This window comes from Chelonia mydas, chromosome 2 (genome assembly GCF_015237465.2).
Source record: "Chelonia mydas isolate rCheMyd1 chromosome 2, rCheMyd1.pri.v2, whole genome shotgun sequence".
Lineage (NCBI taxonomy): Eukaryota > Metazoa > Chordata > Testudines > Cheloniidae > Chelonia > Chelonia mydas.
In genome coordinates this window covers 214,779,761-214,803,109 of record NC_057850.1, presented here as the reverse complement: position 1 = coordinate 214,803,109, position 23,349 = coordinate 214,779,761, and the positions used below count along the sequence as shown (strand labels likewise).

The following is a 23,349-nucleotide window of genomic DNA, read 5'->3' as shown; positions in this document are numbered from 1 at the left end:
CTGCCTGCTGAACATCAGGGTTGAGAGGGAACTGGAGTGGCAGCAGTCTGCTTCTCCCTTTATGCCCTCAGTCTGGAGCACGTGGAGATGTAGAGCACACCTGCTCTCCTGTGGACATTGCTGACAAAAGTCTCGGACCAGAAGGACATGGGCATGCACACACCTAAAGTGGAGCATCCAGAGGGACAAAACAACTTGAAGAACTCCCATTACTGTACAGATAAGTAACTTCTCCTTCCTAACACAACTTGCAGAAACACTGGATTTGGGGAGAAGTTGAAAGACAACCATCTGCTAAGGAACTGCAGCAGGCGCTAGTTGAGCTGTTTCCCTCCATGCTAGCACTAAACCAGTTCATGTTGAAACCCTTTATATTGAAATGGTCCTTAGACTTGAAAGCGAGTCTAATGAAAATGGTTTTTGGAGCAAACTAAAGACAGTCGGAGCACTTTTGTATGAGGTGTTTTACAAGTTTTCCCGGGGGTTAGAAAAGTTCATATAGAAAAGTAAATTTCTTTAGTGTAGGCAAGGCCAATGGGTCTGCTCGTATGAGTCAGGGTTTGCAGGGTCATGTCCTTCATTTATACCCTTGAAATCAATAGTGCTCCCATTATCACTTCCAAGACTGTGTGACTCTGTAAGTGCTTCATATTACTCCAGTGTTTGTAGAAGGTGAAATTTTCAACTAGCTTCATAAGTTTGCTTATAATAAGAGGAGGAACCCAAGCCACTTTGTGGTTTATTTCAGAGAAATGCACAAAGAATTACCCGGCTGACCTTGCTTAATGTTACAGTTTCAGTGTGACTTGATGGTGCTAAGGATTGCTTTTTACCCCTCCCTATGGGATAGTGATAACATCTCTCCTGCCCAATCAAATAGAGCATAGGAAAATGAGGAGGTGATAATCTACTTGAGATCACTTGATAACTTTGGTATATCCAAAGGTTAGTGCAATGTAACCCAGTATAGAAGGTCTGAAAATCTATTGAAAAGCTTTGAGGCAATTCACTGCAGCTCAAATCCTGAGGTCCTTAGTCAGATTGGAAACTGTTATCAATCTCAGTAGGAGAGTGCCTGAGTAGAAAAAATTAGTTAAGTACCTTAGGATTTGCCATAAGAATGGCCATACTGGGTTGACCAAAGCCATACACACACACTCACCCCACTTTAATAGTTGCAAGATATACAGGTGCTCGTTTCCCCCCCCACACACACACACACACAATAAAGACTAATATACTCAGTTCTGTGTATATAAAATATTTGTTTCATTCAAGAATTGCACAGTTTGGCCTCTGCTGATCTCTGATCGGCAGTGGTTGGAACAGGAACCAGTTTATCCCAGCCAAGATTTCCACCTGGTTACTATCTAGTTGTACGAGAAATATACATTTAAATACAGTGTTATGAATGCTGTGGTTATTATCTGTCTTTTTAAGCAGATCAGATTGGGAAATTCACCAACTTGGCTATGCAGACTTGGAACTTGTCCCAGAAAGCATGTCAGTAATTGACAAAACCACAACTCTTGCACTGTACATATAGAAGTATAGTAAGCTTGTGGGTTCTAATACAGATTGTGCTTGAGAGATTAGTGGGGAGAGGGAAAATTGAAACTGTAAGGAATTTATTTTCTTTCTTGGCATGCAATAAGAGAACAAATTTTAAGATTGATTGCATCTTATTACTCTTTCCCAAAATATTCAGGCCTCTTTCAAGTGAAAGATAAAAAGCTTTCTAGAAATAGTGCAATTTTGCTAACACAATTTGTTGAGAGAGTCATGTATTTAAGTTTAAGCTGACTAATACACTTTGTTCATAAGGCATTTTGGGGCGGATCACCTTTTGAGCCCAGGTTTGTCTTTTGTGAAAATGTAGTTCTTTCATTGTTCCATTTTTTGTGAAATGTTATTTTTGAGCATGTGCTCCAGATATGGTGTAGGTCAGCCCATGGTCGAGGGAAGAGAGAAGATCTAAAAGAGCAAGCCTTCCATTTCCATTTGACAGTTAGGTTGACAGAGTTTCATGGTAGGCAGGCACGCACATGTGTGTAAGAGGGGGGAAGATGGGAGGGTACTGGTACCCAGTTCTTTTTATCTGTGTTGTTAATCATGTGTCTGTAATCTCTTCATAAGGACTGTTGGTGAAATTCACCCCTCCCTGTAAAAATCCCAAGTGGTAAGGCTTTGTACAGAGAGGTTGACAGGGGTTGGGTGGTGGAGTTCACCTCCCCAACCTGCATTCAGCACTGTAGGGTAGCTGTTCCTCTCTGTGGGATCGGACAACTACTACTACCCTGCATGGGGGTTTTGGGCCACTTGGTCAGCATAATGACAGATCCAGGAGTCTTTCTCATGGCCCATCTTCAGCAACTCCTTTGTCAGCTTTTCAACATGGGCACAAAATGCCCCTCCATCTCACATATGGGCACACCTGTAAGATCATTTCATCTGTGCCTCTATCCTACGAGGCCAAAGCAATGCTTCCAAGGTGCAGAGGGCCTTTCATAGGCCCTCCTTAAATGATTAATTTCATTCTATTTGTGTTGTCATGACAAGACTCAGGAAATGCCTTTGACATTTTCTTGCATGGAAATTGTATTTCAAACCTCTTGAGGTTTTCCCATAAAGCTGTCACATTCGCTTGCTTGATGACCTTATGAAGTCATTTTACTGGGGGAAAGGTCAGAAACAGTCAACTCCTGTAAGTGGCTAAGGAGGTTGTGCTAAAGGGATGATCAGAGTGAAGACTGCCCTCTCCAGAATCCTACTACAGAAAGGTAAGAAGCAAATGACACATGGCTACGTGAGGATGAGGATGTCTTTATATTACAGTAACCCTAAATCCCCATTGTGCTAGGACTATTGGTTTTAGGGTGCTGGTGGGTTTGGTTTGGGTTTTTGGTTGGTTGGGGGTTATTTGTTTTTTTTGGCTTTAGAAGGCTTCAGATGTTTGGAAGAGTTCTGAATAAGACGGGAAGATCCAGTGTGGTGATGAGAGAAGCAATTCAAAAGGGGACAGGGAGGCATAAAGCAGCAGCTGTGGTTGGTAATGATCATTAAGAAAATGCTTTTGTTCACAGAGCAGATGGGGTTGGGAATGCAATTGCCATGCTTGTATTGTCATAACATAAACCTGGAAACCAAACTCCTTCAATCTCCAGGATTCCTCTGTCATGCCACCTCCTTTCTTTTATTGAGTTGACTAATAAATTGCAACTCTCAGAATTGTATTGCATACCAGCAGGAATTTAAAAACAGTCTGATGAATCAGATTCCTCATTTTATAGAACAGATACATAGATATACTGTGTATACACACACACAATTGGCCAAATCCCTGGAAAGGTTTGCAACATGGAGAAGTGTCTTCTTAGAGTTTCTTTTAAACATAAGGGCCAAATTCATAAGTTTTATATGTAGGTTAGACTCATTTACACTCACTCAGACGTCATTTATGCTCAGATACCATTAGCCTGTTTACACCCACACATGAGGGAGCAGCTTCTTTCCTGAGCCAAGATCAACTTGGCACGGGACAGCATCTGTTATGGCTTTCTGATTCTTAAGCTGCACAGGCCCTGCCATCATCCTGCTCCTCTACCTTTAGGTGGCTGGGTTGAGCAACTTGCAAATCGAGCTCCTATGCCAGTTGAAAATTCCCCTTTGCCAGAGAAATTATTAATGGACAAGCTGTGGCCAGATTCCAACCTCTTTGCAGTGCTCAAGTGGCCAAAAAAGACCAGGCCAGGGGCAGGTAATTTGGCCCTGTGAGTCTAAATTGGTGTAATTTATTTGCCAAGGAGCTGGAAGAAGGTGTACATTAAAGATGGGTGAAGGTTACTTTAATATACGCCTTCTTCCTGTTCTTAGTTATGTAAATTACAATGGTGTGGACTTCCTTGCATGTGGATAGAGTGGATATGAGGGAGTCTAAGTTAGTGTAAGTAGGTCTAGTTTACACCCCATTACATATCACTTATGTATTTGACACCATGAGATGATGTTTTGTATTATGACTGTCATATTATGTTATGACTGATTGTTACGACTTTACAAAATATTGCACTGATTTACGGGGTCTGATTTTTCAATGTGTGCAACTTTGTGCCTAATATCCATGCACAGTTACTGAAATTGCATTTGTAGATTTGCTAATAGCTTATGCAAATGCCTGGCTTTTTCTACATTCATATCATAAATTTGTACAGCCAGTTTCAGTGACTGCACATGCAAATAAGGCATGCAAAAGTGCATGCACATTTGAACATACATTTGCAGATCAGGCCTGTGTGTAATCTGACAAGAGTTAAATTGCTAATTTTATCCAAAGAATGTTGTTAAATATCTTTGAATCCTGTTTTCATAGATTTCAATGAAGCAGTCCCAGAAACAGAGAGGCTAGACTCCAAAGCACTGAAAACTCGAGCCCAGCTTTCAGTAAGGAATAAACGGCAGAGACCTACTAGAACAAGGCTCTATGACAGTATCAGTTCGACCGATGGAGAGGACAGCCTTGAACGAAAGGTGAGAAGGCCTTCGCTTTCTCTTATTCATAGGATGATGTGCTAGATGAGCCTTGTAATTTATTTCATCCTGTATCTTCGTCCTTTCATTTTAGTGTAGGTAGAATGTATTCATCTGTGGCCAACATATTCTGGATAACAGTCTGAACAGTGTGCAAGTCCTGTTGTCTTGAAGGCAGCACATCCATTTTTCTCACAGGAACAGCAGAATTTCTATCTTATTTTCATGTATTATGCTATTGTTATGTAGGTCACTTCATTGTTTTCCCCATTTGAACTAACAACATGCACTATGCATAGTGGGTCATTTAATTTATGTGGGAGGAGAAGCGAACTTGAATCCTGCATTTGTTTGTTTCTCTGTGTGAATGACAGTTAATTTAATATCTACTCTTGGATTTTGCTGACCCTGACTCTTGAACCTGTAAGCAAATTATTAGTATGAAACACCTACGTGTGATATAAAAGGTAACAGTGTGACTTACTAGAATATTGCTTAAAAATATGAAGGCTCTACAAACTGTTGTTAAATGAAAGGATTGCATGTTCAAAATAAATGTTGCTTTGATTGGTTGCTAAATGGCATAACTTGCTTTATAATCTCTTATACCCACAGCCTTCAGACAGTTACAGTAGTCCCATGCACATTTCAAAATCACCTCTGCCCATATGTGTGAGAGCATCCTCACCAGCATCAGATTCTGGTGCTTCCTCCCTCTCCCCAGTGGGTAGCAGTGCAGCCTTCTCATTTGACAACGTAGCTGAAAACCAAGAAGGAGGACAGCAGCACAAAGGAGGTGTGCTTTCCCATTATGCTCGGAGAGACACTCCACTTTCCTCTCCTTCAAAATCCAGTCACAGTTCTGAAACATCTCCTTTGCATCACCCAACCAACAGGAATGTTTTACAAGACAAAGGTATAATTATTTTTTACAAATGAGTCAGTGCGTCACTTTGCTCACTTACATTTATGTGGTGCACTCTTCTTGTTTTATTAGCACTTAAGTCTCTAATGGGCCCTATTCTCAAAACCTCTTTTAGACACCTTGGTTGGAAGCTAGCATTTCTCTTCATTTGGTGGTAGGTAGAAGGGACACAGATTAAGTCAAGACCAGAATTGTTTCCTCTTTTTCCCCTTGAGATGGTTGAAAAAAGGAAGGAGGAAATCACAGAAGTATTTCTGAATTTTTATCCCACATGTTTATTGGTTTTTTAATTTGAAAATTTAAAAGATTCAAACAGTGAAAATTCAAAAAGTTTCAGTCAGCTCCACTTACTTAAGGAGTAGAGCATACCGGACTAGTGCAAACTGTTACTAACTCAAAATCTGTGGGTTGGATATTGGTACCTGTATTTCACGGTGGAGGTTATATGTAGAAGGGCCAGAGGTGAAAGTAAGCCGGTACGCCCTGGTACGGCATACCGACAAGAGCCGGTGCACCGTACCGGGACCGGCTTTCCCAGATGGCAATTTAAAGCCCTGGGATAGCGGTGGCAGCGCTCCGTCGGGGATTTAAAGGGCCCCGGAGCTCCAGCAGCTGCTACTGCCCCGGCACTTTAAATCCCCGCTGGAGCCCTGGTGCCAAAGCCCTAGGGTAGTGGCGGCAGGGCTCCGGAGGGGATTTAAAGGGCCGGGGCGGTAGAAGCAGATGGAGCCCCAGGGCCCTTTAAATTTCCGACAGAGCCCGGCCACTGCTACTCCAGGGCTTGGGCAGCAGGGCTCAGGCGGGGATTTAAAGGGCTCGGGAATCCAGCAGCCGCTACCACAGCGGAGCCTCAGGCCCTTTAAAGCTCTGCCAGAGCCCCGGGGTAGCGGTGGCATCCAGGAGTCCCCAGGGCTCCTCAGTGATTTAAAGGGCCCGGGGCTCTGCTCCGGTAGTGGCAGCTGGAGCCCTGGGCCCTTTAAATCGCCCCCGAACTCCGGGGCTCCCAACCGCCTCTGCAGCTGGTAGCTCGGGGGTGATTTAAAGGGCCTGGGGCTCCCAACCGCCAGTACCACAGCTGGAGCCCTGGGTCCTTTAAATCAAGATTTAAAGGGCCTGGGGATTTAAGGCCCTGCCTCTTCCGGTTGAGGCTACCCCTCTTCCGGTTGAAGCCACGCCCTCGCTCAGGACTCCGGCATACCGGTAAGTCCTTTAACTTACTTTCACCCCTGAGAAGAGCATAGCATAGATGTTGTAGTTTTGTTAATAGATGAGAGGTTATGTGATCTTCTGAATTAAGCAAGAGACCAAAAACCAGAAACCGCTCTGTTCTAAACTCAGTATTTCTAATTGCTTGTTACGAAGCTTTGGCCAAGTCACCTGTTTTCTAGCTCAGTTTTCTGAGATGTAAAATAGGGATAATGATACAGTGCATTTTTTGTAGCTCACGCAGATGTTTCAAAGATTAGTTTGGTTGTGCTGCACTTTGAAACCTACAGTATAGTACAAAGTACTACTCCTTTTCCAACTCCAGTGTAGTGCCAGTGTGTCTGATTTAGGCATCTCAACTTATAATGTCTCTGTTTACTTAGATCTGGGCATTCCTTAATCATTAGTCAAGTAAAACTAGCATTAATGTCAATGGGAATTCTGTCCAATAAGGACTTAGGATTGGACCTTTAACATCTTCATAAAAGACACTCACTGAATTAAATTAACTAAAAATAAATACTTACTCTGGTTTTGTTGATCTGCTGCTGAAAAATGTTGCCATTGTTTTATTAGGAGTCAAGTTTTCCCCCCTTCATAATATGATAGATAGTAAGGCCCTCTCCAACAGATTCTTACCAAGATACTGGGTTTGGAAAAGGTAAACCCTAACGTCAGCATTCTGAACTTGACACCAGAAAGTCCTATGATATATCCTTGTGTATGGTACTCTAATTGTGGGATAGCTGATAAATTGGAATAAAATCCCAAGCTTGAGCGCAATATCTCGGCTGCTAAAAAACTGCAGTTCTGTGTAAATATGTTCATTGGTGAAATCATAAGTGTTGCATGACCTCAGTAAGAATTACATTTGATGAAAACTTGACTGAAACTGGTGGTTTTAGATCTCAAAATCTAGTGGAATATGCACTTGCATGGTAAACCCTCCTTCGTTCTTTACTATTGTCTTTTTAGATGTGTTTAATGACATCATTAATTGTAACAAGGGGATTTGAAGCCCACTCAGTGCCCCCTCCCTGCATTGTAGGACCTGGAACTAATCTATATTTAATTGATACAGAGGTGATATGCTTTTCCCACTATGAACATTATATGAACAGCCAGTGCTTCTGTGTGTAACTAGAGTTTAATGAGTATGCTAAAATCAAAGTAGAACAAGTTAGTTTCAGTCAGAAACATTTACATTTAATAAGTTCTCCAGTACAGCGATTTCCTCAAGTGTTTCGCAGCCGGTGTTCCAGTGACTGCTTTATAATAGCATTTAATTGATTATTAACTAGTCTTAAAAATTCTTATTATACAGGAAATGGGCCAGTAACTAAACACAGTAGATTCTCTTGTTGTGTTTGTGGTGTGGGTTGAGCTGGGTTTGTTTCAGAGACTGAGAGTACTCATATGTGCATGCACACTCCTGTGTAGGTAAGTGGCTATCGACTTAACCTGTAATATCGCACCATTCTATATGCTCTGCTTAATGAACATAGCACCTTTCAAGTATTTGTCTGAAGTGTTATGAAAAGCCATAGCTCTAAGCAGTTACAACATAATGAGAGAGATTACATTCCAAAGTTATTTTTAAGTTTCTAATTTTTTTTAGAATAGTTCTAGCTCAGATTCTCTTTTGGGGTGTGGCCATTTTGTACAGCAATATCAGCATCCCAACTCTAAAGACAGCAGATGTGGTTACTGACGGATCCTCTGGTTCTGTAAAGCTACTTCTCCTACCCTACTGCTGCTGGCGTCGGAAGTGTGGTTCTGGGAAGAGCTAGGCCTGGGCGTCTCTATCAGCTCCTTGGTGCTGTTAGCTGTGGATGTGAGTTAGAGTAGTGCTTTCCCTGAATTACACTGTGTACTACTCAGCTGTAGCTGAAAATCTGAGCTTTTGTTTATAAAGCAGCCCTCTTCAAAATGACTAGGCGTTAAAAAACCAGCCAACCAAAACCCAGTTAAAGTAAGATTAAAACATTTAAAAAATTAAGCAAAATACTAAAAAGCCAAACAGCATGATCAAAACAGATTATCAAAGAGACATTCGGTCCTTGGGGCCAATTACACCACTTGTGGGAATGGCACATCTCCAATAACTTAAATAGAATCATGAGCACAGAAAATTTGCCCCAGTATTTTTAGAAATATCTCCTTTGCCACCAAGGGAAAATGTAGTATAATTGTTTAATTGGCTTAGATTTCTGTGCTACTGTGCTATCAGAGAAATAACATCCCTAATTATAACAATAAAGGAAATAATACAAATTGAAATCTTAATTTTCCAGGACCAATATGTAGTCTTTTGATATTTGAAAATATGCAGGATGTTATTCACAAGGTCAGATTAAATTATCATATTGGTTTCCTCTGGCCTTAAACATCTATGAAATCACTGTTTGATCATAAACTACTAATATATTATTTGCTATTCATCTAATGTTATACAAATCTATTTTTTGTGTATGATTGGTTTAATAAAACACCTGTATGGATGTTGTGTAGCATTCTAGTTAGTGACAAGTCCTGAAGGAACACACACATGAATTTGCAGAACTACTAACTGTGATGTGTAACCCACTTAAATAAGCCTCTGTATCAGATGACTAGAGGTGAGCTAATATAACACCGATTTTTTAAAAAAGGTTCCAAAAGCAGTCCTGGCAATAACAGGCTGGTAAGCCTAATTTCAGTACCGGGCAAATTGGTTGGAATATAGTAAAGAACAGAATTATCAGACACATAGATTAACATGATTTGGTATGAAAGAGTGAACATGGCTTTTGTAAAGGAAAATCATGCCTCACCAATGTAGTAGAATTTTTTGAGGGGGTCAGCAAACATATGGAGCAGGGTGATCCAGTGAACATAGTATACTTGAACTTTCAGAAAGCCTTTGACAAGATCCCTCACCAAAAGCTCTGAAGCAAAGTAAGTAGATAATAGGATAAGAGGGAAGGTCCTCTCATGGATCAGTAACTGGTTAAAAGGCAGGAGACAAAGGACAGGAATAAATAGTTTTCAGAATGGAGAGAGGTAAATAGTGGTGTCCCCCAAGCATCTGTTCTAGGACCAGTGCTGTTCAACATAGTCATAAATTATCTGGAAAAAGAGGTAAACAGTGAGGTGGCAAAGTTTGCAAATGATACAAAATTACTCAAGTTAGTTAAGTCCAAAGCTGTCTGCAAAGAGCTACAAAGCAATCTCCCAAAACTGGGTGGGTAGGCAACAAACTGACAGATGAAATTCAATATTGATAAATGCAAAGTAATACATATAGGAAAATATCATTCCAACGATGTATACAAAATGATCGGGTCTAAATTTGCTGTTATCATGCAAGAAAGAGATCTTGGATCATTGTGGATAGTTCTCTGAAAACATCCACTCAATGTGTAGTGGCGGTCAAAAAAGCTAACAATGTTAGGAACCGTTAGGAAAGCGTTAGATAATAAGACAGTAAATATTATAATGCCACTATATGAATCCATGGTATGCCCACACCTTGAATACTGTGTGCAGTTCTGGTCTCCCCATCTCAAAAATGTGTATTAGAATTGGAAAAGGTATAAAAAATGGTAATAAACATGATTAGGGATATGGAACAGTTTCCATATGAGGAGAGATTAAAAAGACTCAGACTGTTCATCTTGGAAAAGAGACAACTAAGGGAGGTTATGATAGTGGCCTATAAAATCATGAATGGTCTGGAGAAAGTGAAGAAGGAAGTGCTGTTTGCCCCTTCACATAACACAAGTACTAGGGGGTCACCTGATGAAATTAATAGGCAGTGGGTTTAAAACGAAAGGAAGTATTTCTTCATGCAACACACAGTCAACCTGTGGAACTTGTTGCCAGGCGATGTTGTGAAAGACAAAAGTATAACTGGGTTCAAAAAGGTGTTAGATAAGTTCATGGAGGAAAGGACCATTGATGTCTATTAGCCAATATAGTCAGGAAAGCAAAACCATTCTCTGGATGTCCCTAAACCTCTGACTGCCAGATGCTGAGACTGGACAACAGCTGATGCATCACTGGATAATTGCCCTATTCTGTTCATTCCCTCTGAAGTATCTGGCATCAGTCACTGTCAGAAGGCAGAATACTGGGCTAGATGGACCATTGGTCTGACTGAGTGTGTCCAGTCTTACGTTCTTCCAGCATTATGATCCAGGCATGCACATTTATTGGGAGATAATGGCATGCAATCTAATCCTTTTCAGTCAATCTGTTTATATCCAAACTAGTTAGTTTATAATATCTCTTGCATGATGCCAGGGACAGCCAGACAATTGCACAAGTAGGCAGTTCATTTCTGTATTCCATTCAGAAGTCTTGTCCATTTCACAGTTTCAGAATGCAAGGCCCTCATGAACCTATTATCAAGGAGGAGGGCAGGTAGTTTTGGCAGGGATAACATGGGAAGTTGTTAAAATGTGCCAGTTCAGTCTATTCTGAAACATCTTATTTTCTCAGAAAGAGACACGTTTTCAGTATACACAGAAAGCACTGACAGAATAAATTGTGCCAGATCGATAGAACTGTGTCAAGGCCCTTACTGTATCTGTTGGCCGGGGTGGGGGAGAATCCTTCTGGAAAGTGAACAGGCAGCAAGATTGAAAGTCAGGAGGCAGGTAGGGAAGCTCAACATATGTGACGGAGTGAAAAGGGGCTATTTCTTGTATACTCTAAATTAGCAAAAGACCAGTTCCTTCTAAAATCTAGAATTAATTTATTACCAGTGTAAATCCTTATCTGGAGATCCTAACTCACCAAAATAGTCTTATTGTTTCCTATGGAAATAAATAAGGGTTTACAGGACTGCCCGCAAAACATATATAATCCAGCAAAGCCATGTTTGTTTTTCAGTTGTTAGTAATATTTTATTTTAAAAAAATTGAAGTGTGTTTCACAACTTTCATAGTGTTCGTCTCCCCAATCGTTTCAGCTCTGCTCTTCTTCCTCTCGTTCTTTTTTCACTGTCTTCTCTTCATGGTAGATCCTCAAAGCACTCTGTTATAATAATGAAAAATGTACAAAAAACCTCTATCCCAGCTTGTTTCTCTGCTTTGAGTTATGGATATAGATGATATTCTAATGCACAAACTGGGCTTCTCCGTACATAGCAAAAAACATTTCAAAATCGGGACATGATTTCAAACTAAAGTGAATGTTCGATTGAATATCAACCTAGATTTGATCTTGTTTTGTAGCTGGTGTTTTGGTGTTTTCACTCTGTCCCTTTCCTGACTGCCTGTCACAAACCCAACACATATTGTAGATTCATTCAGTTCAATTTTATTCTGATTTTAAATAATAGTGATAAAATAAGGGGACTAGTCTGGGCATTCCTAATGCTAAAGGATACACAGCACAGTCTTTTCACTGAGAATCTGAAAAGTTTAAAACTGTTAACTGACAAGAATACACGATAAAGACAAAAGAGACACCTTAAAACTATTTTCTGTACACTGGGGTAAAAATTGCATAGTAGTCTCATCAGCCTTTGTTGTAGGATGGATTGCTGCTCAAGAGAGTTTGGCATGTGTTTTGCTGCTTTGTGTACTACTACTCTTACTCCTGGGGGAATTCTGCTCCAAAAAATTAAAAATTCTATGCCCAATATTTTAAAATTCTGCATATTTTATTTGTCAAAATAACAATATAATCAGGCCAGTTTCAATTATTTTTGTAATTTATTTCAAAATACCTGTCAGCAAGTATGTCTGTAACAATGCAGACAGCAAAAAAGATGCAAGAAATGTTTTTTGACAAATAGATTCCTTACTAGGCATATTAATACAGAACTTTGAGTCATATTCATTTAAACTACAATACAGAACCATATTTCCCACACCCCTCAAAAGCAGTGGAAAGGCTTGGAGGAGTTAGGGGTAATGGAAGAACTGAGGGAGAGGGAAATAATTGCTGGGAAGGAGCCTGGGAATGAACTGGGGGGGGGGGGTTATTGGGTATGGGTGGGAGAAGTATGGAATGCTTTTGGCAGCGGGAGGAGAGGGATTGTTAGGGAGATGGGGAGCCTCCCCCATGCAGACCCTGGTTACTCCTAGCCTCTCTCATTGAGTCAGACACATCTGCTCCTGTTCCAGTGTGTCCCTGCACACCCATCCCCATATATCCCTGCACCCTCACTCAGCTACCACTCCTCCCCTCCGTCCCCATGTCCCTACACCTCCATTCAGCCACTCCTCTGTTCCCATGTAGTCCTGCATCCCCATTCAGCCACCATATCTCCATGTGTCCCTGAACCCCTATCCCCATATGGCCCTGCACCCCCACTTAACAGCCCATGGCTCAATGCTGTCACGCCACTAGCTCCTGTGTCCCTCCCCCACTAGCCCTTCTGAATAGGATTGCCATGTCTCCAGTTTTCGACTGGAACGCTGGTCAAAAAGGGATCCTGGTAATTCTGCTGACCTGGCTGCTGAAAGTCCAGTCAGCAGGGCTAAGGCAGACTCTGCGCAGCTCCCAGAAGTGGTCACCATGTACCTGTGGCCCCTAGGTACAGAGACAGCCAGGGTGCTCCATGTGCTGCCCCCCACCCGAATACCGGCTCCACAGCACCTATTGGCTGGGAACTGCGGGGCAGTGCCTGTGGGCAGCGCATAGAGGCCCCTGGCTCTTCTGCCTAGGGGCTGTAGGGACATGCCATCCGCTTCTGGGAGCTGTGCAGAGCCAGGGCAGGCAGGGAGCCTGTCATAGATCCTCTGAACCCTCCTCCGCACCCCCTGCCCCAGATTGGAACCCTCTCCAATACCCTAACTCCTTTCAAAAGCCCACAACCTAACCCTCTGCCGCAGCCCTGAGCCCCCTCCTGCACCCAAACTCCCTCCCAGAGCCCGTACCCTGCACCAACTCCTGCACCCCAACCCTCTGCTCCAGCCCAGAGCCCCCTCCTGCATCCCAAACCCCTCATCTCCTGCTGGAGCCAGAGCCAGCACCCCTCCTGCACCCCAAAATCCTCATCCCTGACCCCACCCTGGAGCCCTTACCCCCACTCATACCCCAAGCTCCTGCCCCAGCCTGGTGAAAGTGAGTGAGGGTAGGGGAGAGCAAGCGATGTAGGGAGGGGGGATTGGGTGATGGGATGTAGTGAGCAGGACAGGGTTGGAGCCTCAGGGAAGAAGTGAGACAAGGATGTTTGGCTTTGTGTGATTAGAAAGATGGCAACCCTACTTCTGAACCCCAGTCAATGTGACCCACTCAGCAGCCCCATGTACCCCACACTGTCCATCCCTCTATATCCTGTGTCTCCTCACCTGATCTCGTGGGCAGGGTGCTGTGAAGAAAGTAGCCTTTCCTCCTCCCTATCCACAGCTGCCTGCCCTCTGAGCTGGTGCCACAGCAGCCTCTGGTTGGCAAAAAGTGTAACTGCAGCACCTGTCCAGCAGAATCTGTTTTCTGCAGAGAAAAAAATCTGCAGGGGACATGAATTCTGCACATGCGCAGTGGCACAGAATTCCACCAGGAGTATAGTCTTTGGCTCCCCTTTTGGGAATTTGATGCTTGTTTTCAGTTTTGGCATAAGGCCAGGTGTCAGACCTTCATGAATGCCTTATGTAAAGCATAAACCATGGTCACTGAAAACAACTTGTTTTTAGAGTGTTGTATTTCTTGGCCTGCCACATCTGCTTCATGGGTCGCTTGTGCATTGGATTTCATGAACAAAAAATGCCAAAATGTTATTTTCAGTGTAAAATATTTAAGTTTCTCAGTTGCTGCACTGCAGCAAACTATTTTTGAGGAAGCCCTTAGTGATTCTGCAAGCTGTTCATGCCAGTGCAGCCCTGTGCCTCTGAAAAGCCCCTTTGAATGAGTAGCATGCAGGGTAGGGGACTTAGAGGGCAAAGCTGTGCTTGTGATAGTTTATGTTTTTGCTTGTATAATGTCAACAGACCCCGGTCGTCGTCGGCCGGGATCAAACCCTGGGACCTTGGGATCTTAACGCGTGAGCCTCTACTGCATGAGCTAAAAGACGCATGTCTCTTAGCCAAAGCTGTAGCAGTCTCATCAATGTCGAGCTGGTTTAGCTGCCACTAGAGGGGAACAGTGTGTCACACCAAGCAGGTATGGGTTACACTTGCTTGCTTATTTATTCTTAATTCTGAGGTCTTGATTTACCCCAGTGAAATCAGGAGTATATCTACTGAAGCCAATGGAGTTGTTCCAGTGTAGAACCAGTGTAAACGTGATCAGAATCAGGATCTGAGACTATAAAAGTCACGAAGAAACCTAAGGAAACGAATGGCTGATCTTCATTCATTCCCTGTAGAATACTTAGAGACATGTTCAGTCAAACCCACATTTGTGTGAAATTTTTTTAACTGCTATTTTTTTTCATTTTGTTTGCTTTAAGTATTTTACAGCACTTTTGTATGGTCAGTTTCACTGTTTTGGCTATAGGGGCTGTGTTATCGGTTTCCCCTTTTGTTTTTTTTCAGGGTTATCACACAGTAACAGAGAGAGGAAAGATATGATTGTAAAATGGCAGAGATTGCCACAGGGTCTCAGAGCAGGTGTAGAAACGGAAGCTATTTTTAACTCATTTTTACAAATTGACTAGATTACAAGCTGACAGTGTCTCCTTTAATCAAGTCATGAAAACAAAATAGTTTATTATCTCTTGGCACTCCCGTCATAAAAATTATCCAGTTCTCAAAAGCTGCTGGAGTCTTTCAGAACGGATATTCAACAGCCATTTTTGACAGTAAAGTATACTCCCAAAACCTTGTTCTTTGCAAAAATAGAGATTAGATAGATCCTCCAGGAGTTTTAAAATGGCGCTTTTTTCATATTTCTCCTTATTAGCCTTATGTGTGGCTTGCCTTAGTACAAATTCTTACATTAAAACCCAGTTAAAATAAGTCTCCCCCACCCCCATTTTCCCCTCAGTACTTTCTCTCAAGTTTCAAAGTAGTTCATTGAGGTACTTCTTATATCATTTTTACCACTTCTTCTCAAAGAAGGGACGTTATTTCTGTAGTTGCATCTAATTAAATGACATGCCCCACTATTTATATAGCTATATAGTGTGTATGTATGTACAAATGCACATGTACACAAACTCTTCTGGAGTTACTGTTTAATATCAGATAAAATAATAATGTATATTTTTTTTCATGTACAAAGATATTGTAGGTGGTCACACAGGTCCCCAATCATCAAGAGCAACCAGCCCTACTATGGGGCAAGCAGAAAAAATAAAGCGAAAGCTTGTGGATCTTGGGTAAGCATTTTTTTATTTTAAAACTAGATTTTTATTAGAAGGGGATGGAAAGCTAAGTTTCAAATGACATTTGTTGATGGTCTCTAATCTTGTTATAGGGCTCCCTTGAGAAGGAGTTCCCACAAGGGCAAGAAATGGAAAGAGAGAGAAGTCATTAGGGTGGCCTGTGGCACCAGGTATGGGTAAAACAACAAAGATATAATCCGTCTCATCCCAAAATCCTTGGCAAAACTGTGCTATCCAGTAGATAAAACCACTGATAGTCCACCTTTCCTGTGTATATTGCTAAAATAAAGTAATACCCGTGGGGCCAGCTTTCATGAATCCCTGCTATAGCCAGTTGTTTTTAAGAAGAAACTGACACTGATGGGAGGATATTTTAACAAATAGCAAAATAATAAGTAGTCATACTCTAAAAATAGATTGAGCCACATAATGCCCAACATAGGCCTATGCTTCCATTGACAACGATGGAAGTTGCACACACAGATTATTTTAATTCACACACACATACCTATATAAAATATTAGGGCTGTCAAGCGATTAAAAAAATTCATCATGATTAATTGCGCTGTTAAACAACAAAAGAATACCATTTATTTAAATATTTTGGATGTTTTCTACATTTTCAACTATATTGATTTCAATTACAACACAGAATACAGAATGTATAGTGCTCACTTTATATTTATTTTTGATTAAAAATATTTGCACTGTAAAAAAAAACAAAAGAAAAGGTATTTTTCAATTCACCTAATACAAATACTGTAGTGTAATCTCTTTATCATGAAAGTTGAATTTACAAATGTAGAATTATGTACAAAAAATAACTGCATTCAAAAATACAACAATGTAAAACTTTATAGACTACAAGTCTACTCAGTCCTACTTCTTGTTCAGCCAATCACTTAGACAAATAAGTTTGTTTACATATGCAGGAGATAATGCTTCCCACTTCTTGTTTACAGTGTCACCTGAAAGTGAGAACAGGCGCTCACATGGCACTATTGTAGCCAGCATTGCAAGATATTTATGTGCCAGATGCGCTAAAGATTCATATGCCCCTTCATGCTTCAACCACCAATCCAGAGGACATGTGCCTGTGCTGATGATGGGTTCTGCTCAATAACAATCCAAAGCTGTGCAGACCGATGCATGTTCATTTTCATCATCTGAGTCAGATGCCACCAGCAGAAGGTCAATTTTCTTTTTTGGTGGTTCGGGTTCTGTAGTTTCTGCATCAGAGTGTTGCAGTTTTAAGTTTTAAGACTTCTCAAAGCATGCTCCATACCTCGTCCCCCTCAGATTTAGCAAGGCACTTCAGATTCATAAACCTTGGGTCGAGTGCTGTAGCTATCTTTAGAAATCTCACATTGGTACCTTCTTTGCGTTTTGTGAAATCCGCAGTGAAAGTGTTCTTAAAACGAACAACATGTGCTGGGTCATCATCCGAGACTGCTATAACATGAAATATATGGCAGAATATGGGTAAAACAGAGCAGGGGACATACAATTCTCCTACAGGGAGTTCAGTCACAAATTTAATTAACGTATTATTTTTTTAATGAGCATCATCAGCATGGAAGCATGTCCTCTGGAATGGTGGCCAAAGTATGAAGAGGCATATGAATGTTTAGCATATCTGGCATGTAAATACCTTGCAACACCGCCTACAAAAGTGCCATGTGAATGCCTGTTCTCACTTTCAGGTGACTGTAAATAAGAAGCAGGCAACATTATCTCCTGTAAATGTAAAGAAACTTGTTTGTCTTAGTGATTGGCTGAACAAGAAGTAGGACTGAGTGGACTTATAGGCTCTAAAGTTTTACATTGTTTTGTGTTTGAGTGCAGTTATGTAACAAAAAAAATCTACATTTGTAAGTTGCTCTTTCATGATAAAGAGATTGCACTACAGTACTTGTAATTACTTGCATTGAAAAATACTATTTCTTTTATCATTTTCACAGTGCAAATATTTGTAATAAAATAAAGTGAGCACTGTACACGTATTCTGTGTTGTAACTGAAATCAATATATTTGAAAATTTAGAATAATATCCAAAAATATTTAATAAATTTCAAATGGTATTCTGTTATTTAACAGTGCAATTAAAACTGTGATTAATTGTGATTTAACTTTTTTAATTGCAATTAATTTTTTGAGTTAATCCTGGGGAGTTAACTGTGGTTAATCGACTGCCCTATAAAATATATGTGAGGCCCTTTACCCTAAAAGCTTGACACACGTTTCACCCAACACTGAAAAGCAGCCTTTGATGGGTTGGAGGACAGCAGACCTTAAATACATTTTGCAGCAGCCATATAGAACAGCTTGTTTCAGAAAGTGAACAGCTTCATAACAATTTGAAGTTACATAGGAAAATTACATATTAGAATTAATTGCTTAATGAGACACCATCTTCAGCACCTCTGTTCACTCAAACACAAAAACCCAGAAGTGGCAACACCACACCTCTTTGCGAACTTTCCTTGAAGATCTCCTGTGCAAGTACTGAGGAGCTCTGACCAGATCCCAGACCTAGGTAGTATGGCTGCAGGCATGAAAGGGTGAGCCTTTGAGTTAAATGCCAGAAATGTTATGGTAGAATAATACATTCTAAAAACTATAAAAAAAAAAAAAACTGATCCAAAACTTGCAGAAAGCAACACAAATGCAAAAGAAAAACAATAATATAAATGAACAATCAAAGTAAATAAATTCATCCAACTGTGAATTCTCTGCAGAAATATCTTTTTGACTTGGGCATGTACACAGTGATTTGTGGAACTTTGCTGAAAAAACAGCATACAGATAAGCTTAAAACTTTTTACAAGCATTAAGCCAAAGTTCTAACCTTGTATCTGAGAGGAGCTAGCCATGTCCTATTCTGGGGTAAATCACTGCAGCTCCATTGAAATCAGTGGAGCTACATCTGTTTACACCATCTGAGGACCTGACTCATTGTGTGCCTCTCTAAGGCTATGTTTAGCTTGTGCTGTATATTGCTGTATGTCTCTGGGGAAAAAGAGAAATTTGTAAAAGAAAACTGTGTGCAGTGATGCGTATTTGTGAGAGATATAGAATCTTTAGTGAGTATATTTAGCATTTGAATGATAAACCAAAGGGAAAAAAATGAATCTTTCCTTGCCTGTGCGAAATAACCCCTAGAGTAGAATTGTTTTCTTATTTGACTGTACAAAATATCTGTTCCTTTCTGTGAGAAATAGTCAAGAGCAGACTGAGAATCAGTAAATAGTGAAATATAACCTGATCATTCATTTCCATTAGCCTTTCGTTTTTCACTGCTGAATATGCCTGCTTTTGGATTCAGTTGTTGAAGGCAAAGATTGATATTGCCTTTCTCAAAATTCATGAGCTTTTAAACTCTCATTACACTTCTGTAAACTGGAACATTTTTATCACTGTGCAACGTTTTAAAGACTGCTTGTACTTTCCTTTGTTTCTGACTCTAAAGAATTTGTTTCTCAAGATCTTTGGATTCTAGGGAAGGATGCTTTCCCTAGAATCCAAAGATGAGGAAACTCTTTGAACACAAGAGACCGATCCCATGACAACATTCTATTATAATGATTTATTTCCAGTAGAGCGACTGATTGATGTAGAATTAATCCTTTTTTCATTTACATGCTTCATGTACTATTTTGCCATTGTTGACATTTGTACTGATTGTACTGTCCTCCGTGGCCACCACTGGTCATAGATAAATCAGAACTGCCTCAGTTCTGCAATGCAGGTGGGAAGCATGAGTTCTCCTGCCTATGCAGCAGAATGAGCCTACATGTTATCCATCCCAGCAATGTAGAGAACACCTGTATTCTTCCCTGCACAGCAAGATTTGGGGAAAGATCTGGGGTGAGCTTAAGGGAGGAGCAGGAGTGAGGCTGATTGATCTTCCCCTGTGTGGATGGCCATGTTTACTGGGGAGGGGGATTCCTGCTCTGCCGCTGTGGGTGGACCTTATGCCAAACCTGGCTACTCATTGTTGAGGCTAGGGATGGGAAAGATTTGGCCTAGAGCAATCAGGCTTGTCTGCTCCAGCCAGAGAACAGCTGATCCATTTTCTGCTTACTGTATTTTAAATAAGCTGCTTTTTTTTACGATCTGAAGTTGTGTGTTTTTAAAAATGTACCTGGTCATTTGTCCAGCATTTCTCTGAGTTGGTACTAGAGTTCAGTTAGTATGAGTGGCCTATACTTTGAGATATGGTATGGTCAGAAAAAACAACACTCAGGCACTGTTCAGTTCTCATCTGCCACCAACTTGCTTTGGTAGTCATTTACCCTCTCTATGCCTCGGTTTCTCTATCTGTAAAATGGGTGCAATACTTCCTCCTTCGCAGAGCTGCTGAGGATTAGTAAGTAGGTAAATGGTTGTAAATCAGTTTGAAGGCTTGAAGTGATAAGTATTCCTTCCCCTTCTTAAAAATACTGCAGCATGCTAATATATGGGGATATTTGGAAATTGAATTTTTAAAATAAATATGGCTCTAGGTTCTGTACAATCATCATAAATACATCCAAATTTCATTAGCGCAAATAATTCTCCACCCAACAAAATATAATTAGCTCCATGTGCCTGCTCTGAAGCCCTAATGAGCCCTCTTGATCTAGATTGTATTATTCTGAAGTTAGGGTAACCAACTAAAATGATATGTATGCATGAAAGAAGAGCCTTTTGAAGTGTCATGGCCTTAGGAATATACCAACCATATACAGATAAAAAGCATAAGAAAGACGGAGGGCTAAAATCCTGCTTTGACACCACTATAAAGATCAGGGGGACTCCATTAATTCCAATAGAGTTATGCCAGATTTACACTGGTGGCCAGGGGTGCTGGAACAATTTGTATGGTAGCGGTGCTGATTGCCATTGAACCAAACTGTAAACCTTCTCTGTGATGGAAATCACTTCAAGCCAGGGGGTGCTGCTGCACCCCAAGTTCTGGCACCTATGCTGGTGAAACTAAATGCAGAATTTTGCTGTGAGATCCAGGGGCAGAGTTAAATACATGTATTTTAAAGCAATAGAACCATTCAGTTCTGAAACAGGCTATCATAAATCCTGCTCAAAAGGTATCTCAAATTATAGCCAACCCCCCTGGGCCAAATTCTGGCCTCAGTTAGGTCCCGGCAGCCCCAGTGATTCTAGAATGTAAATTCTTTGGGCAGAGGCCCAGACTTTATAGCTTGTCCATAAAACACCTAACACACTTGGACACAATAGAGGTAATAATTTACCCTTAGTCTTATAACTGTTAGCTTTTCCTCGATGATGACATTCAATTAATTCTATTTTTGTTTTAGCAAAGGTAAGCTGATCATTCGATTAGGTTTACCTAAAAAAAACTTAATATAGAAAAGTCTTTAAGATTTATGTCAGGATACTGATATTTATATAGAGAACTTGAGTTCAAAAACTACCCTTTTCTCCCTTTATCTAATGGTATGTGTTCAGAATGCCAATACCTACAAGTTATTTTAGTGTTCAGCCATGTTTTTAGAAGTAATTGCTCTTTTTGTAATTATGTTATTTTAAATCATTATTAATTTGTTTATTGAGTTTTATAATCTAACACAGATCCTGGCTCCTTTCTGTTAAACAGGACCACTAGAGAGATGCTGGAGAGCTCAGCAAGCAATGCATCTATGTCAGAGCGATCCTCCTCTCTCCCCCATAGCATACCATTCACATGGTATGGAGAGAGTGGCAGAGGATCCAATTCTTCCAGCAACCTGCCTTCATCTAGCAGCTCAACTGAACCATCCTCTGAAAATCTAAGTCCAGCTAAAAAAGGGTCCAAGGTAGAAAACAAAAGCTACCTTATTCCCAGTATGTGGGAAGCTCAATGCTCCAGGAGAAATAAAGAGCCAATGTGGTAATACTGCAATAAACAATGCATGGTGTTCATTGTACAGTAAAAACACATAATTTTTAACACTACCATTCCTGATTGTATATACCTTTTTATTCTCTCTCTCTTTTGATGTATGTTATGAGTAAGATAGGTATGATGTGCTGCACCATACCAAATGGCACCAGTGGAAAATAGCATTTTTATCCACAGAACAAATGCTAGATTCGTGTATTAAATTACAGATATTTTACCGCATTTTTCAGGACTGATTGTCGAGGGGAGGGAGTATCTAAACTCTGTTTAATCTCTCAAAGTGAGATGTTTGCAAACTAAGAAATGTCAATAATGTACACCGTTTGCAGTGTTGTTGTAGCTGTGTCGGTCCCAGGATATTAGAGAGACAAGGTGGGTGAGGCAATATCTTTTATTGGACCAACTTTTGTTGGTGGAAGAGATCACTTTCGAACTTCACTGTCAGTTATTTGCCTTTTCTCCACAATAACAAATCTGCCTGTTGCACATGTTGGATATCAGATTTAATTCCATTTCTGAAGATATTTGAAGTAAAAAACATGAATTATTTAAAATATTTCTGTGATTCCTTTCTATGTGCATGAAAGCTTTCAGCATGATAGCCCTAAAATGTATTGTACATAACTTTCCTGTGTTGTTTAATCTGTTTTCATCTGTGGGAAATATTTCTCTAGCAGAATATACCTTGTTATAGCCTGTGCACGTCACTATTTATATTGGGCTGGAAAAGAAACTGAAGTGGTTCTGACCCTCCTTTTCAGGAGCATGACTCCAAGTGACATTAATTTTTCACATATGCAATAGCAATTTTCAAAGTTTTCAAGGGCATTTACCATTCCTTAGGGCCTACATAGGAATCTACAAGATCGCAGAACTCTGACTGGAAACAAAATCTTACCATTATGTGGAAAGAAAGACAAGATTACCTGATTTGGATTGAGCAAAGATAGGGCACATAAAGGTGACACTGAGTGTATGTGGGGGGAGATTTTCAAAGGGACAAAGAGTAGATGAGTGTACCCAATTTTCATGTGATGTCATTATCCCACTAGTTCTCCAGAGGGACTTCCATCAGAAAAAGGGAGGTCAAGACTTGATATTTTTCATATTTTTTAAAAGAGCTAGTTGAAAAACATGTGGGTTTTGTTGTTGTTTGTTTCTTTGCACTGACTTACACTTTTTACATTATTGCACTTTCATCTGTGGATTTGAACACCAAGGATGTGGAGTCTGGATCTGTTTGTTTTTTTATTGACCCTCAGGAGCGTCAGGAATTTCTTAATTTTTGTTGTTGTTTTGAAATTAAACTGTTTTCCAAACTCTAATGCAGATCTGTTGCCAATTGTAGTATTCCCCAGTGGTGATTTTTATGATTTCTAGGAATATATATGAATCATGGAGTAATATTTTGCTCACCCTTGCTATAAAGTATAATATTTGTCATTTCATTTTTAAGGAAAATAAATGTCTATTTTGTGGTTACTGTTGCAGCGAATAGCAGCACCTAACATCGGAAGGTCTCCTTTACCT

The 23,349-nt window shown here is 40.5% G+C and overlaps 1 protein-coding gene across 24 annotated transcripts in view; it reads left to right on the top strand.

The window, feature by feature from the left end:
- PPP1R9A (protein phosphatase 1 regulatory subunit 9A) overlaps positions 1–23,349 on the top strand; it is a 243,639-nt gene that overhangs the window by 207,315 nt on the left and 12,975 nt on the right. For 12 of the 24 annotated variants that reach the window (XM_043541172.1, XM_043541168.1, XM_043541170.1 and 9 more), the window contains one exon: positions 4,370–4,527. In XM_043541172.1, coding sequence (XP_043397107.1) covers positions 4,370–4,527 — 158 coding nt within the window. Of the gene's footprint in view, positions 1–4,369; positions 4,528–5,142; positions 5,444–15,814; positions 15,912–16,009; positions 16,088–21,534; positions 21,808–23,349 lie in introns of all 24 variants that reach the window. The other 12 variants (XM_043541166.1, XM_043541165.1, XM_043541163.1 and 9 more) reach the window with 2 other exon arrangements.